The following is an 18,623-nucleotide window of genomic DNA, read 5'->3' as shown; positions in this document are numbered from 1 at the left end:
CAGGTCTCCCCTCAGCCTCCTCTTCTCCAGGCTGAACAATCCCAGGTGTATACCTGTATATGTGTAGGTGTATACCTTTCCATCACCATTTGACTTGAGACAATCAAGTTATGCTAATTGAAGCAAACTGTAAATAAAAAGGAGTTCCTTGGATGCAATTTGTTAACAATCTGTTCTGTGTAAGGTTGTATTTGTTACGTGGTGAATGATACAAATGTATCACAAAGAGCTAAATGAAGACTGCCTTCTATGTCTTTTGACATAGATGTTGCACTACATGTAACAATTTTCTCTTAAGGTCACGCCAAGGCGCCTCTGGGGAGGCAGGGGAAAGGTCCTGCTTTTCAGGAAATGTACATTTCTCATAAAGTACCACATTCAGCCTTTCCAAAAGGAATTTTTAATAATTCAATTTAATTGTTATAACGATAGCTCTGTTTTTAATAACTCATTTATATTCAACTTTTGGCAGACTGGAAACTTGTATAATTAAATGTAGCTTTAAAACATAGTACTCTAGTTGTTTTTTTTTTTTTTTTTGACATTTCATAAACAGTGGCAGTTTTGTGTCAATGATATGTTCATAAATAGTGAACAATCATTTATAGGGATGCTCATGTTCTCATACATTACTGCTGTCCCACTCAATAGGGTAATACTTGGGATGTCTCACCATCGTTTCACGTCCATTATTACACAGCACGATTGAAACTGCATTGCTTGCTTTTCCTGCATTAAACTTATTTAGAGATTTTGATTTTGGTTTGGGTTTTTTTGTTTGGGTTTTTTTGTTTTTGTTTTGTTTTGTTTTTTTGTGCTGCAAGGTTACGTAAAGAAACACAAAAATGATTGTGATATTCTCTGGTCATCTCACTTCCTCTGTACCTCCATTAGTGTCTCATGGGCTAATTTCCACTCTTACTGCCTGTCTTGCCTCTAGTCACTTTATAGCGCGTAAATTGGCTTTAGTCAGACTGCCAGAGAAGAAATTAAGGATTCTTTTGACCTTTTTTTGGTCCAAATTGGATTTTCTTCATTTAGATGCACAGCTCCTATGTAGACATGTCTACCTAGACACCAAGTCCTCCAAGGATGTTTGGCTCAGTGAGGTGTTTTTGGGCAGTCTGTTGTATTGTTTCAGCCTAAGTTGGCATTCTTGAGATAACATTCAGGTGATTTGTCTATAATCAGATGATCTGAATGTGAAGTATTCACCGTAACAGAATGGCTTGTCTTTTGGTTTTGAGATAGCACTAGCGTAGCCTTGTGAAATTACAGTTGTTGAAGAACTGGAAAAGGGAAGAAAGTGACAGAAAAGTGGGGTGGTTTGGTTTTTTTTTTCCTATTGACATACTCACTCACTTCCAAAGTAATGGAATGACTTTAGAATAGATATAATAAAGATCTTGCCCATTCCAGGGACTTCTGTGAATTTTTAGGATGGAGTAGTAAAATTTAATTCACTGTGCTGCTGCCTCCTCTGTTGAGTTGTATGTAACAGCACCCTACCATTAGTATGGGTTTTTTGGCCTGTAGCCATAATTTGGCAGCATGGAAGGCAAGTGTGTGACAGTGGTTCTTGTGATTATTTAAGGAAAAAGAAAAAAGGGCGGGGAGTTTCATATTAGAAAAACATAATATGGCCAAAAGTGAAACTGAGAAGTGGTTCCATGCACCCTTTCCTCTTGTAAGAAGGTAACACCATACCTTCTCCTGTTTCTTGTAGGTTTTCTTGAGCTTCCTTCCACTGAGAGTCAGAAACCCCTTAGGGAAACTGAGAGGAGTTTCAGTCTTATAAAGCAGCTTTGCTTTGGGTGCATTGGTTTGAACTCAATATGTAAATTTTTGTTGTTTGCCCAGCTCTCTGCGTTACATCATAACTAACACAACCTTGTAAGGGGACGCCAGGTAGCAAGAGGAAACAGATCCGATTACTGAATGGACTAATTCTCCACTGGATCAGTAGAAAACAATATATGATGAACTTTGCTGATTCACTAAAATGTTTGCTTTTCAAAATAAATTGGAAATGAATCAGTGAGTTTCTCCTAAGATAGTCGTTGCTGTCTCAAGGGTGAAAATTGCTGTGGGGAACAGACAGGTTTCCTCTGCTCTATATGTGACTCCTTATTCCGGTTAACTGTTTGCCATTCCAGGGCAGAGGGAGAGGAAAGAAAGAACAGCTCTGTAGGTATCTTCCCCCTGCCCCTCTCTTAAGCCTTTCAGCTGCTTAGATCCACTTTCAGTTATGATAACATTAGAGCAAGAAGTCTCAGATAATTGGTCATCATTGTGTTTATACTAAGTTGACATGTCCAGGAATCTCTTTTCTTTTTTAAAAAACCACAAAAAAAAAAAACCAAACCCAAAACCAAACCAAAACCAACTTTGCCAGTAAGCTACTCACGGCTCAAGAAGAGGTTCGTCCTGTTGGTGTTGTGGAGACAAATGAATCCTTCTGGATAGAAAATACCAAGCTCTTCCTGCACTGAGGAGGGTAAATATTCATTGGCCATGTCTTTTTCTGGCAGTTAAGGATTGAAAGGGTTAACCGCAGAAGAAAACAAAAGATGGTGCTTGAGTTGACACTTCTGTCTTAAATCTTTATAAAACCCCAGAAATCTTTAGAAAAAAATGTGAGGGGTGTGCAAAGAGGGAGTGGACAAGGCTGTGGCTTTAGAAGAGGGGAGAGACTTTCGATCAAAGTAGCTTTTGAGCTTCATGACACTTCCCCCCCCAGCCCCCCCCCCCCTAAGTTTTGTCAACAGGTATTACGAGCTGTGGCTGAGATTGCAAGATGAATCTGCACATTTCAGATTAAAATCCTATACCTTTTTCCTGAATCTCGATATTAAATATAAAAATGTCAGTTAATTTGTATTTCCTAATTTGAATATGATGTGAAACAACTGGGATCTCTAGGCTTTAGTAAGTTTTCCTTGGCTTCTTTGCTTTAATTCTGTTCTTGATTGCAGGTAGATTGGAAGGCTGACTTGGGGTTGGCCTAGAAATAGCTTATTTTTGGTGGGTAAAGCTGTTAATAAATTCACTTTTCCATCATACTTACAGTGGAGTGCTATGGAGTTAAAGCCACCTATTGTGTTAAGAGAGTTGATTTTGACAGCTAAGCTGTGGTATGTTATGTTTTGTTTTCCTTAAGTCTCAGTAACATCTGTCAAGATATTTCTTTCATTAAAGTCTACAGTGTTGCAGATATCTAATGTAAATTGTGTGACCTGAAGCTCTGCCATGAAAGGACTGGCAAAGAGGAAATTCTTTTCTTAAATAGTGTCACAGTAAACTGTAATATGTTTCATTACTCTCTACCTCACAGGGTAAATGTAAATATTAGTAAGTGAATAAAAGTGGTGAAATAACCTTTTAAAGAGTTGTAGCATCGCTTGTATGGTATTGTTTTAAGGAATGAAGAAGGGAACAGATACATTTAGTCCTAAAGGTTTGTCTTCTAGGTTGTCTGTATCCAATACGGAATTGCTCAGTGCAGTTTCATAATTAAGACAGATTGGCTTTTCAGTGTGAAGATGGTATTCAACCATAGGCATCTGCAACGGTGCTCATCCAAAAAACTAGCACATTTATTTAAAGTATGATAAATTCTATTGTAGAGAGAGTACTATGGGGGATGGCAAGAGGGAACTTAAAGGATAAGGAAGAAAACAAACTGGTCTGTAGGATTCAAGTGCTCTGTTGTGCAGCAGCAGAATAAAGGGGAGTAAGTACATTGGTAAATATAGTTCTAATGGGTAAAAATAATGTTCAGTATTGATCACTGTTTCCCTTAAAGCGTAACAGAAATAATCTTTAGGAGACTATTACCTGTTGACTTACTAGTATTGTTGAACTTTATTTCCTAGTGAGGAAACTCCCAGAGAGAAAGTTCAGAAAGAACAGGAAACCTGTGGTATTTCAGGGGTGAAAGGACATAGCAGCGAAGGTGCCGTGCTCTGATTCGGACTTTTAGCCTGGTTCTGAACATGAGAAACCAAAGCTAAGTGGTTTTAGGTACCAGTGTCATAGAATTTTTTTGGTTTTCCCCTCCGAGGAAAAATTAAAGCAAGGATTGCAGTGTCTCAGTATGGGTTCAGAGGTGTGATTTCAAGTCTTGTTCTGAACTAAAGCTGATACTTAGCTTCTCTGTCAACCCTGTTGTGAACAGCTGTCAAGTGACTTGGGTTGGAGCTTCGAAGGTGGGGGTGCGAGGCTGCTAGGTGCAGCGTTCTCTTCTGTGCCGCTCGACGCGGAATGAGTGGATTCATGCTGGCAGGACAGGCTGTCTGCTCCAAGGAAAACATACTGGATTATATCAAGCTGGTGACTTGAGTAATTTGCTGTAAACTCTTGTCAGTGTGGTGATTGTACAGTGAAGGTAGCTGCATGGCTGAAGTGCATCTAGAGAGATGAATCTTTCACGTGGAGAACAATTTGGTTTTAACACGTAAATATGCTAAAGCAGCAGTATTACATATACTAAACATTTAGATACTTCCAGTTCTGTTATGCTGTTAGTTGAAGAAATAGGACTATTTAAGCTGTATTTGTTTGAAATTTTTTAGTCATACTAGTGGGAAAGGTTTGGATGTGCTTTTTAAGGAATTAGTGGGTAATAACTCTCTCGCGGGTACTCCTTTTTATTCCCATGGCAGCGTGTTCTGTTTGCTATCATCACTGTCTCCTGTAATGTTCAGTTATTTTGTATGAGATCTTTTTACCTCTCCTACTTCAGAAAGAAGTACAAGTTAAAATACAGTGTATGGCTTTCAAAACTATTAGAAAAGGTGAAAAATAGACAAAAAGGTGTATTGGTGTGCCAGTTACTAAATCTACCTTTAAAAATGCTTTTTCAGGTATAATAAAGCCATTTAATTAGACCAAATTTCATGTAAAAGTCTTCAGAGTTTGTTTAAACAGAACTGTTTCAGGAGTTAAAGTTTTTATTTTCCTTAGCTTCATGTTCAGCAAAAAGATTTTTTTTTTTTTTTCCCTAATTTTAAGTTGCATCGCTTATCTGCCTCTTGAAGCTCTGCTGTTTGGTGAGTGACAGTAATACTGTTAAGACTTTTCTGTTTGAAAGCTGTGTTATGCTTGAAGGCTTTTTATAGAAAAATGAGTACTAACATCTATTGTCGGATTTTTCTTGGGAACTCTGTACACTTACTAGCAGTGTTACAAAAACTGAGAATCTGAATTACTCATCTGCACTGTTTAATGGGCTATGGAGCCAAAAGTTGTTTTGAATTTTGCTTGCTGTGTGTCCTCCTTCGCTGCTTTTTCTGAGAGTTAAACCTTATTTACCCATTCATTTCTTAGGCCACTGTGGACTAGTGTGGCTTCTCTGTGAGTTGCTTAATCCCGTTTTAGAAGAGTGTCTGGGTTTGTTTTATTTTGAGGGTGTGGTGGGGAACTATAAGTTGGTCAGCTTCAGTGGGTTGGCTGCGTACAGGATGCATCCTCAGCAAATGTGTTGACGCTCCTGCATTAGGAGGAGGGGTTGGCTTGCCAACGGTGGGGCATCCCTCTGGGTGCTGAGAAACTTGAGGACTGGCCCAGCTGAAACGTTGTGAAGTTGAGTTAGAAGCGCACAACTTTGGTACCTGGGGCAGAATGACAACGCCGTGCATCGGTACGGGCAGGGAACTGCCTGCCTGAGGGGCAGCACTGATGGGAAGGACGGACCAGGCGCCGGGCCGCCGGTGTGTGCCCTCTGTGTGGCTAAGGCATGCTGTAGACTGGGCTACGTCAGGAGGAGTGTGGCTAGCAGATGGGGAAGTGATGGTGCTCCTCCACTTCTCGGTGATGAGGCTGCTCTTGGAATGCTCTTTCCTGTTACTCTGCTTTCCCCAGATTTCTCAAAGGTGTTGAGAAACTGGAAGATACTCTGTCAGTGGGGTGCCAGAGTGGCTAAGAGCTTAGACCGTAGCTACTCTGAGGAGAGGGTGAGGGAACTGCGCTGGTTACCTCTGGCAAAAGGGGGTTAGTACATCACTGAAACAAGTTACTTAGAGGGGCTGTGGAAACTGGAGGTTTTCAGGACTTGAAAAAGTCATGGCTGACCTATCTGGTGTTGGAGATAATCATCTTCCAAGTGGGAGTTGGACAGATAACCTCCACAAGTCCTTCGTAACAGCATTTCTGTGGTGCTCCTGTGTACCGTGGTGTTAACTGTTAAGAGACAACTCTAGGGACATCAGTTGAAAGCAACACAGTAATGAAACAAATTTTATTTTAGTCGAATTACCTACTCAGCACTGTGAAGCTCTCCAAGACACATTTTAATGGTGGAGTGACAGATTTACTCAGTATGTAGTAACTCAAGCAGATCACACCAGATATTTGATTGCATGCTTGTCTTAATTCTAATAGCATTCACTTGGGAGCCTGATAGTTAGATTTAATGTTGCTTCATCTGCTACAGGAGATTCCCTAAGCTGCTCTTCCAGTCACTGATCTGTTATATTCTAATTTTGCAGAAATTGCATTATTTGCGTTTCTGCAAGATCTTAATATTTAAGAGGCTGTAATTTATTAAATATCACTTACATATTTTTAAAGATCTGCTTTCATTTGCTACCCCTTTTTTTTAAATAATGTTCTGTAGAATTAAAGAGGAAGAAATCCTGTTCTTGAGAGAATTTACGAAGTGTGTAGCACAGAATCTGCGTGCAAGACTGCCAAGCCTGCCAGACTGCATTGCAATCCAGTTATCGAGACGCCGGCTGGCTCTCCTGTTTGTGGTGGTGATGCCTGGCCTCTTGGGAGGCTGGGTAGTTGCTGGTGTTAATCGTGGGGAGGAGTACCCCAGAAAACGAAAGGAGGAGTTAGAGTAGCAAAGTCTTGTCCTTTTTTTTTTTTCCTTCTTTTTTCACCTCTATTCAGAACAAATACTCTTTCCAGCAGTCAGGTGTGTGGGAGTGGCTAGAGGATAACCTGAAGCCCCTGGAATAGGCAAGGTAAGGTTGCATAGGTCTATGACAGAGCTGAGCTTCAATTTCAAGTTGATATTCTGCTGTGTCATCTTTGCTGCCCTCAAATTTTGGAAGCTGGAGACAAGAACTCTATGGTGAGAGAGTTCTTGTATGGGAGAACAGTGTAAGGAGGACGAAACATTCGGGCTCCTGGTTTTGCGAGAGACTAGTAGCTAATCTGCTAGGAGACTGCAGTTTGCTTGGTTTATGTTCGACTTACATGGATGGAGAACTCATGACTTAACTTTCTCGAGTAAATGGCTGTGGTAATTTAAGATCTCGTCCTGGTGAAGACTGCCCCTCTTCCTCTTTACTGGACACACATAAGGCAGCGTGTGCCAACTTAGCCATTTGGAGTCTTAGCACTGGAGATTTTTGTAATGGTTTAAATGAGTAGACTGCACTGGAGGGGCTGAAGCGTACCCATACACTGTACAGCTGCCAGCCTCTGGCTCAAGGAGGGAGATGGCGAGAGGGGTAGTGTTCAAAATGGTCCCGTCAGATGACAGCCTGCCAGGCAGGCTCCTCTTGTCGCTGGTCAGTCCCTGTCGGGTGTTCCGCAGACTGCACGGACAGGGTACGTAGGCATAGCGTGAATGAGAATACGGCAGTTGTACTGGTTGTCTTTGCCAATGTCTAACATGAGTACTCATGAAAAATCTTTAAGAGAAAAGTTACAGGTTAGTGCTAACTTGCAGCAGTAGGTGGGTTTCACTGAGTTAACTAATAAAATTGTGTGAAAAAAATCTTTGTAAGCTAATACATTTATTGTGGTCTTTATTTCACTTGAAATGGTTCTGTAGAAATTGTGACTCCTGTCCTGTAAGAATAAAATGAAGTGATACCTGTTTAGGGAGTCCATGCTTTTCAAGTGTTACTCTGCGAGGACTGCTCTTCCTGTTGCTCTTAACTAGCCGAACTTCTAAAGCAAGCAAGCTGGTGAGAATTGCTGGGTAGACAGGAAAGATGAAATTAGCTACTCTTTTGATTTCAATCTGTTGCTTATAATACTTTAAAGGACTTACTATGCATCTGTTAACTGATCTTGCATAAATTTTCTCAATGATGGGTTTTGCTGGGTTTGGCTTGTACCAGCCCTAATTTTCTGCTAAGGTTATTTTGTGTGGTTTGGATGTTTGACTTTTTCCCAGTCTGGTAGAAGGTGTGTGCTACTGTCTGAACAAAGGGTTCTTTTCATCTGTTTGTAGTCCTGCCTTATGTTCACTGGAGCTCTAAGATTCCTGTCAGTTAGGAACCCCATGGTATACTAAATGATAGAGCCAGGAGAAGGTGTGTTCTCCAACCTGGAAGCAAGCATCCTGCTGTCCTCTAAAATAGAGCAAAGCCTCAGCTTTTTTTATCTGGGTCTCCTGTAGAACAGGACAACAGTAGGAGAAGAGGATGACTGTCTTTGTATGCACTTCTATATACTGATACCTAAATAAACTCTTAAATTTTCCTCTTGCAGGAACATCATTTGCAACGGGCTATCTCAGCACAACAAGTTTTCAGAGAAAAGAAAGAGAGCATGGTTATCCCAGTCCCTGAAGCGGAGAGCAATGTCAACTATTACAATCGTTTGTATAAAGGAGAGTTTAAGCAACCAAAGCAGTTCATTCACATTCAACGTAAGTTAACAAATGTTGATTTTGTCGTTATGCGCCCCCCCCCCCCCTTATTTAAATTGAGTAATCTTCAAACAGTCTTGACAAAGTTGCTACAATATGCAGAAAGTGGGAGGACTCGAAAATCCAAGGAGGATTGATGTATGTAAATTCCAGTATCTCTTCTCAAGTTCCAGAAGAATTTAAGGTTGAAGGTGAACATGAGATTTTTCCTGCTGTATTTGTTTATCGGCTCTGTGTCAATACTGTATCTCCATGTACGGTAGTTGGCAAGCCTTATTCTGTCTGTAGGTCATCCACTACTGTTGATCAAGCCATTCTTCATGATATTTATTACTTTTGTTTTCTCCTCCCCCAAATTCTGAGAAGGAATAACTGAATTAGCCTAGGTGCCTCCTAGTTAGGCTTATACTAATGCAGGGAGTGGAAGAGGGGTTGTCTTGCTCGCTGGATGAGTCTGGAATGCCTGTTAACTCAAAAGTTGTATATAAATGGAGATCAATAAAATAGAAGAGTTTTCCTAATGAAATCGGCCTTCGTTCTGCTGATCGTAATAGAGTTCTTGAAGGTTCAGTTTCAACTGTGCTAGCAGTGGAGTTCAAGCTATTCGCTGTAGCATGGATGTGTTCTGGGCTATGGGTAACAGTTATTTTTCTCTGGGTTTTGCTAAAACTGTAGAGATTTCCCTTTCTGTAGGGAAGTGAGCTTATTTTATAGATAAAAGGAAATATTCTTTTGCATGAGTTGAGCTTCCTGTGTCTTAAAAGATCTAATTAATCTGAACCTGTAGTTCATTATAGTGGTCTCTGGATTAATTTTAAGACTCGTTTGGTTGACATTCTGTTGACAAGTGTTTATAGTTCTCTTGTTCTTTGGCGTACAAACCATGTTTGTCCTTTGCAGCATGTGGCTGTAGGAGGTTGTTTTGTGACTTGGACTTCTCCCAGGATTTATCTTTGTAGCAAAACCTTAGGTTCTATTGTTGCAGTGGCTTATCAGCCCTTAGGGTGAAGCACAAATTCAGCCCTGGGTCTCCGCAGAGAAAACCCTTCTCGTCACAGCTTCATGTTTTTCGTTGTTAGTTGTATTGGACTATGCTAAAGCACCTTGGACAGGAACGTGGTCCTCAGTTGTTAGTTTTGGGGTTTGTGCAGACAGTATTGATTTTATTGAACTTCATCTTGTCAGGCAGAGTGTGTTGATAATCTGTTCCTCACACACTTTTCTTTCAGCTGCCTCAACAAGACGTTGTTGATCTGCGTGTAGATTTGGGCAGAGAAAGCCTTTTATGTTTGTGTGTCATCTGGTTATAAACATGACTTCAGTTGAAGTTAGGCAAAGATACTTAGGCCCAAACCCAGCTGTATATTGAAGATCCTTGCATCATTTCTCACCAACATGGTGAAGTCTCCTATTTTTTCCATGTATTTACAAAATGAGAGATTTTTTGGAAATAACATGCTCAAGATTCTCTATGATATAGTAGAGATCATACTGGTAATGTGAGAAATGAGCTAAAGGAAATTGATTTTCTCTCTTAATAGAAAAAACAAACCTGCCAGCAAGGCAGATTGACTTAACTGAAACGAAGCTGCTGAATGAGGAATGTATTTTATTCTTTTCTTTTCTTGGACATTGCCAGAAACACTGTAAATATTGTTAATAAACATGTCTAAAAGTGTTAAATATATTATGCCAAAATGTTCTTTGTCTTGTTGAGACTCACAGTCTTTCTGGACAGAATTACAGAAGGTATTTGAGCTGAAGATAAACATCAGATACTGCTCCAAGATAATTTTTCCCACATATTCTGGTTGGAGTAGGTGTGATACAAAGCAGCTTTATGCTACATAAACTGCTTGAAAATTCTGTTTTAATGCTAAAAGCACAAAGAGCAGCAATACTTACTTTGGCCAGGGAAGTATGTAAACTGATAGAAGCCAAGAGGCCATGTACTGTAACCCGTACTTACTGGTGGTTATTACTAGAAAATTATGAGTAAATGTAAATAATTTTGCAGTTTGTCTGGTAGCCCAGGTTTTTAATATTTTTAACTTTACTAGTGTAATTCTTTTATTTAGACCAGTGGTTCCAAGCAGAGAAATGTTAATTTCTTTGTGAGTTACGGAATTAATGAATAAACTTGGATTCCAGGCATTACTGGACTTAGGTAGCACCAATGCAGGTGACTTTGAACTGAATATAAACAGAAGCCTTGAACTGTTCTAATTATTCCCGGATGCTTAATAATTTTCCAAGAATGTTTGTAGTTTCAGTAACGTGGAGATGCATTGTAAGTTATTAATATGTAGCAAAGAGAATAAGTTAGTGCACTTGTACCTATGCTAGAATTAAGCTAAGTGGGTGTAAGAAAAATAGTATCCCTAACAGAAGCAATAAGAATGGAACAAAAAATATATTGTTTATATATGTATTGTATCATATATTGTAAATGTAATATGTATGTATTTTACCTATGTGTATGTAAAGGGTAATGCTACCAACCTAATGCCTTATTGTAAGTAACACAGCCAGATTGTTCAAATAATCTTCATTAAGTCGTGTGGCATGAACTCTAGTCACTCTTTAAATTTAAAAAAAAAAAAAAAAAGTGTGTGCATTTCACGTAATTGAGAGTTGCCCATTTTTTATTCATTGTGTGTTCCACATTTTTGGAGGATGCTGTAGCAGGATCTGTGCAGGCTGTGGGCTTGCAGCCTGCATGTGTAAAATGGGTATTTGCATGATACCTCTCCTACTGAGGTATTTCGGTGCAGGTGGGGAGTGCTGGAAGCTCTGTTGCAGTCGGTGCTGCAGACTTGCCACTGAGGAGGTGTTCTGCTGCTTTGTTACTGCTTTGAATATAATTACAGTGGCGTGGTTCTGAATCATTTGCTCTTGGTCAGCGCAGATGTATCTGCTGCCATTGGGATCAACGCTGCCCGCTCCTTTCTTGCTGCCGGCACGTTTCTGGTGGCAGTTGTGTTCACGGGTGAGCTAACTGCGGGAAGTGATCTGATGGAAAGCTCACCTTTCATTTTTTTGGTTAGGTTAACCTCCATATTTTTCAGTTTTCTGTCTTGGCTCATTGCACGATTGCTGGTGTTGGCACAAGCAAGGTGGCAGGAACGTGGCTTGCTGGGGAGGGAAGCTGGTGGAACCGCTTGTTTCAGTGGTAACTCACGCCTATGTCAGCTTAAAATGACTGTGGAACCACAGCCTTAATTTAGTTAGCTAAATGAAATCAGTTAATTTAGTTAAGCTAATCCCAATTTAATGTAATGTAACTTAAAAACAAATTGCATTTCTGTAAGTTAGTATAAACTCAGCTCCTAGGGGAGCTCAAGTAAACAAAAGCAAATCCCTCTGACAGGTACTGCCATCCGGAGTGGTTAAAGTGGCAGAGGATGTAAACGAGGGTGTTGGCTTTGCAAGAGCAATTAGCAAGCCAACAAGGTCTGAGCATTCATAGGAGGTAAACTTTACTGGTAGGATCACCAGGGCCCTGTCCAGCATGCACTGTAGAAACATGCAATGTGGAAAAATGCAGAAGTTTTGGAGTAGGATAACTAGATTCATCAGTCAATCACAGGAATCTCCCAGGAACCACCAGGAGGAAGGGAGGTAGATGATCCATTTTTGACTATGTGAACTAGCAGATTGGTCGTTCTTAAAACGTTAACTAGTAGCAGGTCATCTGAAGTACAGAGCTTTCTGTGGCTGAGTCTAGTTCTTTACTAATTCTTGCAGGCGTGAATGAACAGTTGCATCTGTTGCTACAGCAGGGGCAGAAACAGAGCGTGGTGATGGATAGTTAGATTGCACAGCACATAAACCACCTGTGTCTTGTGATGGCTTTTGAAGCCAGCAAGCTGCCATACTAGAGGCCAGCGCCAGGATGAAAAATGGCTTTTTCTGGAGCCAGTACAGTTCACTCGGTGCTTGGGAAAAGAAGAGAGCTGGTGATTAAGGATGTCACTGGAAGTATGTTTCAGAGAGCAGTGATGGACAGGCTTCAGGGAAGGAGGATGCTTCCATGAGTGTCCCAGAGCTGTGGCGAGCCAGGCTGGGGTTGATTAACTCCTTACGACTACACGCAGCAGTTAAAGGAGGAGTGATCGCTTTGCGTTTTCTGAGACTTGTAGACTTCCTCAGGCTGCTGAGACTTTGTGGCCTTCCTGTCTGCATTGAAACAGGAGGTGGAATGCCAGCGTTGCTTCCATTGCTTCAGTGTCGTTAACCTGAGGCTTCTGTGTAAACCCCCTTTCTCTGAAAGTGAACTGTATTGATAGCTGCAGGTCATGACAAATGGTCTGAGAAGCATTGCCAGCAAAAGAAAAGCATTGCTAGAAGGTATGAAAAGCAGGCTGTGTGACAAGGGCTACTACTGTTCTCACAGTACCAATGTCTTTTTGTATAAGAAAATGAGACTGGATTTATTTGATATAACTCGTTCCTGGCAAATACATGTTGGATACCTTTTAATTTGTCATTTTGATTATTTGTCAAAATATTTTTGTAGAGTTGAAATTCAGGCTGTAGTTTTGGGTTGTTTTGGTTTGGTTTTTTTTTAAGGATTACAGGTTTTTTTCCACTCTCCAGTTTTTCAGCACTTCATTTGTTATTCATGAAGTCTCCAAATGACTGCGAAGAGAGCTGATGTTCTATCAGCAAATAATTTAGTTCTATGTATGAAGCTAGGTGGACTTGACATGTTACTTAGCCAGTGGTTCACAGGGGCAGATGAACCAATCTAACAGCCAGAAGGGGAGGTTCCACTTTTTTTTTTTCCCCTGGGTCTTCTAAGTTGCTTGTCAATGGAATGGTTGGGCTTTTTCTTCTCTTCTTACTTAGTGTCTCCTGCTAGTTGCATCTCACTTGAGCTTGCCTGATTTTTGTTGAGGAAGGTGCATAGTTCAAGAGCTTTCGGTGACTCTTCTCATTGTGGGAACGAGGGCCAGCTTATTGGCCCTGCTTACATCGTACGGGTAAACAGCATCACGTCTTCTGGCGTAGGGATCCTCCTGCTCACTGATACTCTGCTGTAGAAAAATTGACTTGAAACGTTTGCTGGGCATTCCTGAATTACCTAATGACAGGTAATAGGTTGACCTTTCTGGTGCAAGACCAACATATGTTTGAGGACAAAGAAGCAGTGCCTTTTCTGGAGTTTAATGGATTTCTGTACCTTCTCACATAATCCGTGAGAATGTGGTTAAACACCTGTTTTTTGGAGTAGACACACCTGCTTTATTGTTAGGAGAGCTCTTCCAAAATGATGGGGATATCTGGTCTAGAGTATGTTGGCCACCTCCCTTGAGCAGAGTTGTTTGAATGTGATTTCACGGTGTATGTTAGGACTGTAGTAGTTTTGTAGGCTCTGGGGGTGGTCTTGGGGTGGGGCAAACTTTTGCAATTTCTTCTCTGGATAAAATGGCAGTTTATGCTTAAGAGGTCGTCGAACTACAGATTAGTAGTGGAGGGGAAGTGCAATATCGGGCATCGTTCTGCAGGAGCAGAAGTATGAACTGCCAAGGCTGGGAGACCTCTGAAGTGTTTTGAAACTCCAGTAACAGGTGGGGTCAGACATACTTGGTCCACGTTTGAACAGTGGTCAGTGCTGCATGAGAGAAGCTTTGGAGTGGAGTTAAGGAGCGTGAGGGTTCCAGCTCGGGTGGGACAATTCACCCCGTTTCGGTGTATGGCTTGATGTGATGCGCTCTTGCTACCAACACTGCAGTGCTCCCAGGCGGCTCTGCTGGGACCATGCAGGAGAAGTTGGAGCAAAGCTTGCAGGAGCCGAAGGGGATATGTGGCAGATTGGTTTCATCGAGTCCAGCGCTGATACTGGCCAGCTGGTTGATGGATATTTGGCTAGTCGCTGGCCGGTCAGCTCTTTGAACAGGATCATGTGGCACTCACCCCGGCCTCTCTCTTCTCTCAAGTGCGTAGTCTTGCCTGGTGATGTTTTTAATGCAGTTGTACAGAACTATGAAATTAAAAGAAAAAAAAAAATCTGGATCAGGTTTTATCTCAAAACTTTTGATTGCTACAGAGTGCCACTGGAGAAGCAGCATGCAATGTTGTAAGCTGAAATTTAAATAATATACAGTTGTTAATTGTTAGAGGGGGTGCTGTGGGTCACGTGCCCAATGACAGTGTCCGGTGACAAGTGCCATGCAACTTGTGTTGAATTATTATTATTATTAATAATTCCACTTAGTAACGGGCTGTAACTATTAATTTCTTCTTCAAATAAATTTTTATAGTGTGTTTACAGCGTGTGTATGTTAGGCCAGAGAAGCCTTCTGACCAAATGGTGTTGTCAGAGTTAGTACGGCCAAGTGCCATCTCTTTGGAGAGGTAGCAGTTTGCAGCTGAAAATGATAAGGGACTGCTTATTAGCACTTCTCAGCTGTATCTGCCTGAGCTTCCATGCATAGCCAAATAGATTAAATGCTGGCAGTGGTTTAGCTAATTTATTGCATTGGAGTACAGAAAGAAGGTCTTGGGCTAGTCTGAGATATGGAAAGAATATGCTGCTTACCACCTGTTCATTGACTGGTCAGACCATAGGAGAGAAAATACTGTAATTTGCTTTAAAGGTATATTTTTTTTTTTTTTAGCATTTTTGTTTTGCTCCTGGTCTTTTCTTGTCTTGCCAGGTTTTTGTTTTAAGGTCCTCTCAAAGCACACTGGGAAGCCCAGTAGCAGAGGTTTTCTTTAGGTTAGCGCTCAGATTAGTTAAGAGCATAAAGATAAGATAGTGCTATTTGTCTAATAAGAACAGAATATATTTCTACATGCCTTCACTGCTGTTAATTCAAGCAACAAGTTAGTGTATTATTTGGAGTGTTGGAGTTAGTGTTTCACCTCTTCAAGGTTTTATTAGGTACAATTGACGTTATATCTTAAGAATTCTTGCTGTTGTATGCAATTTGCTCATAGTTGTCATAAAATTTAGTTTTTGCTGTGTTATCTGAATGTTAACTTCCTTCTGCTTTCAGAAGGAGCAGAAACTTTGTCTAAGTATGGAAAATGAATACCGCAGCCTGTAATAAAGACATGAGCTTTCCTGTAAAATCGGGAACTTACTATTTGGAGAGTATGGAGGAATGTTCAGGTTCTACATCTAGAGTTGAGTTGGTTTTGGAGAAGAAGTAACAATTCCAACAGGATTGGTCTAGCATTTTTGCAGTTTGTTGCATAGTTATAGGAAGGCAAAAAAGAAAGGAGAAAGTATAGTCTAAGTATTTTAAGACTCTAGGCTTGTTGAACTAATTAAAAATGGGCAACTGAAATTATATTAGAACTTCAGTGTAAGTGCTTTTTCTCCAAGTCTGGGATTTGATCAAAAAGTATCGTAAGAGTCTTATGCTATTCTGGAGGAGCTGTATTATAACAGCATTGAGAAGCATTTTTGCTCTTGGTTTGCAAAGATACATTAAAGTTTCTGTACCTCTGTGGTAATTTTTTAAACTAAAGCTTTTTTCCTGTCACCCTTTCAAGCCACTTAAAATGAAACTTCTTTGATTCCCCTCAGATTGAAAGTCAGAGACAAGCAACTTTGAACTATTGTCTTGCTGCTGTTATATGGGGAAACTTTTTAACATAAAGAAAAAGTGTTATGGCAGAGATGTACTAATCTGAAATTTTATCAGTCATTTTTGATTTCTTGCTGTCAGATGCATGCTTCTGTATTTCCCTAGTAAGTTATTTACCAAGCGTTTCAGGGTTTTTTGTGCATGTATGTTTTTGTTTCAGCCTTTAATCTGGACAATGAACAGCCAGATTATGATATGGACTCTGAGGATGAAACCTTACTGAACAGACTAAATCGGAAGATGGAAATCAAGCCGCTGCAGTTTGAAATAATGGTTGACAGACTCGAAAAAGCCAGTTCTAGTCAGGTATTGTACCGTGTTAAGAAATCACTGAGGTTTTTTAATTTCTGAGTTTTCTGGTGGGTGGGGTGGTTCTCTGTGGGTTTTTTGTTTGTTTTATTTCCTACTAACAGAGTAAGTGTGTTTGTGTGAGTCTGCAGTTATATGGAAATAGCATTGCTGTCTCTTATTATTGATCTGGGTAACGTAGAAAACACATGTGGGTGGGAGCTTTTGAGGGCTGCTTGGGGGGAGTTGTTTTTAAATTTTAATTCCTGACCACAGTGTGTTAGAGAGGACAATTTATGACATCTTGTTTTACCTGTACCAGGATGGAGGAAGCTTGTGGTGATCGGTAGGCATATAGATTCAGCTATAAATTTAACTGAGAATCTGAATTCTTTGTTTCACTTGGTACTAGTGGACATTGACTTCAGCTGACGTTTGAAGGTTAGAAACTTAGAAGCATAGACAGTGAAGCAAAGCATTTATTAAGATTGAGCCCTTGTAGTAGAAACTGCACAGATGCAAGAAAGTTATACTCCAGCTCAGACTTGGAGGCTGGTTTCCTTGTTTTAGAAGCAAGCACGTGCTATGTATTATTTAGTCACTTATTTTATCCGAAGGGTACCAGTATCTGAATAGTTGGTTCCTGAGGTGTTCCAGGAGGCCAGTGTCTGGAGAAGGGTCTTAAAGCCAAAAATGTTACTCAAAAATTACATCTGAAGGATCCATTTCTGAAAGGCAAGTTTGAAATAGGGAGAGTTATTTCTCAGTGGGATAGATGTTTTGCGGGAGTGAAAAATCCATTGCAGGGTCCTTAGTTCTGCCTCAGTTATTTAACCTGATTTAGTTCAATGCTATGTGTTAAGAGGCAAAAATGTTGTATTCTCTACACCTTAAAGCAGCTTGAACAAGGATGAGGTAAAGATTTCTTTCTATACTAAGATGATGGGATGTGAAGAAAAAAAATTGCAGAGTACATTGGATGATACTTTTTGAACATGTGGTACTCGGATCTCTTAGAGCTTTGATGTAGCTACCCCTGTTTTGGCTTTCAGTTAAAGCGGTTCTGGTTATCACTTTTCAAGATGAATTTGCATCCTTCGTATGCTGGTTTCATCTTTCATTGCTTGAGTAATGAAGTTAAGAACTGAAAGATGTTTTCCTAAAATAAAATATTGTAAGAATATGGGTTTTTCTCTGTAGGCAGCTGCCCCTTTCTCTTTCCCTTAAATGTAAATAACACTGAAGCATGACGGAGGTGAAAAGTATTTTGAACCAGAAAGTGGTTATTTCAGGAAGTCCATGACAGAAAAGATCTTGTGTGTACATGAAGCACTGTAATTGATTCTTACAACATAGGCTCCCTCTTGGAGGTAAGGTGTAAGGAGAAATCCCTCTTTGTAGATGAAATTTCTATGGGGCTTCCTGTGTAGTATTTCTGTTTAACTTCAGGGGCTGTGATGTGTGTGTGCATGCGTTCAAGGTTCTTGTCCTGCTTTCGGGTTACAGAAAATTTTCAGCTGATGTTGAGTAGCTCTGCCCTGAGCTCTGTGTTAGGAATGGTAAGATAAAAACAACTCTTGCAGGTTAGTGGAGCCTGAGAAACAAAGAAGTTTGGCTGCCTGGCAGATTCCTTCCCCAGATGGGGTTATAATGCTCTCGAATCCCACTTGGGACTACTATGCAATTCACTTAGAGTTTACATGACTTACCTCTGAAATATAAAAGGATGCTGGTGGGAATGCCTTCCTCGCCAAGGAGAGGGTTCCAGACATTCCTCCTAGGCATTTTGATAACCTGATTTAAGCAAGTAATACAAAGACTCTGCATCCATGTAACTGGTGGTACTTCCAAAAACAACCAAGCAGAGTCAAAATTTAACTCTTCTGACTGTACTCAAGGCAGAGTAGATTTTTTTTGTTCTTTCTCCTTTTTTTTTTTTTTTTAAGAAATATGTTAACGGAATAAAGGGAGCAAAGGACAAACAAGCCTAACGTTATTTTTAAGCAATATACACAACTGAAACATCATCCCATCACTGTGAGTTAGCTACACACACAATCATGAACTTTTACATATAGATAGGGTATACTGGTGAGTGTGTGTGTTTGATTAACCAGTCCATT

At 40.3% G+C, this 18,623-nt stretch overlaps 1 protein-coding gene across 1 annotated transcript in view; it reads left to right on the top strand.

The window, feature by feature from the left end:
* The window catches only part of EPC2 (enhancer of polycomb 2), a 50,661-nt gene that overhangs the window by 10,135 nt on the left and 21,903 nt on the right, over positions 1–18,623 (top strand). Inside the window, exons 2-3 of the mRNA XM_075710323.1 lie at positions 8,452–8,611; positions 16,373–16,518. Coding sequence (XP_075566438.1) covers positions 8,452–8,611; positions 16,373–16,518 — 306 coding nt within the window. The remainder of the gene's footprint in view (positions 1–8,451; positions 8,612–16,372; positions 16,519–18,623) is intronic.

This window comes from Pelecanus crispus, chromosome 5, assembly GCF_030463565.1.
Source record: "Pelecanus crispus isolate bPelCri1 chromosome 5, bPelCri1.pri, whole genome shotgun sequence".
NCBI classification, from domain to species: domain Eukaryota; kingdom Metazoa; phylum Chordata; class Aves; order Pelecaniformes; family Pelecanidae; genus Pelecanus; species Pelecanus crispus.
This window is presented reverse-complemented; position numbering and strand designations above follow the sequence as displayed.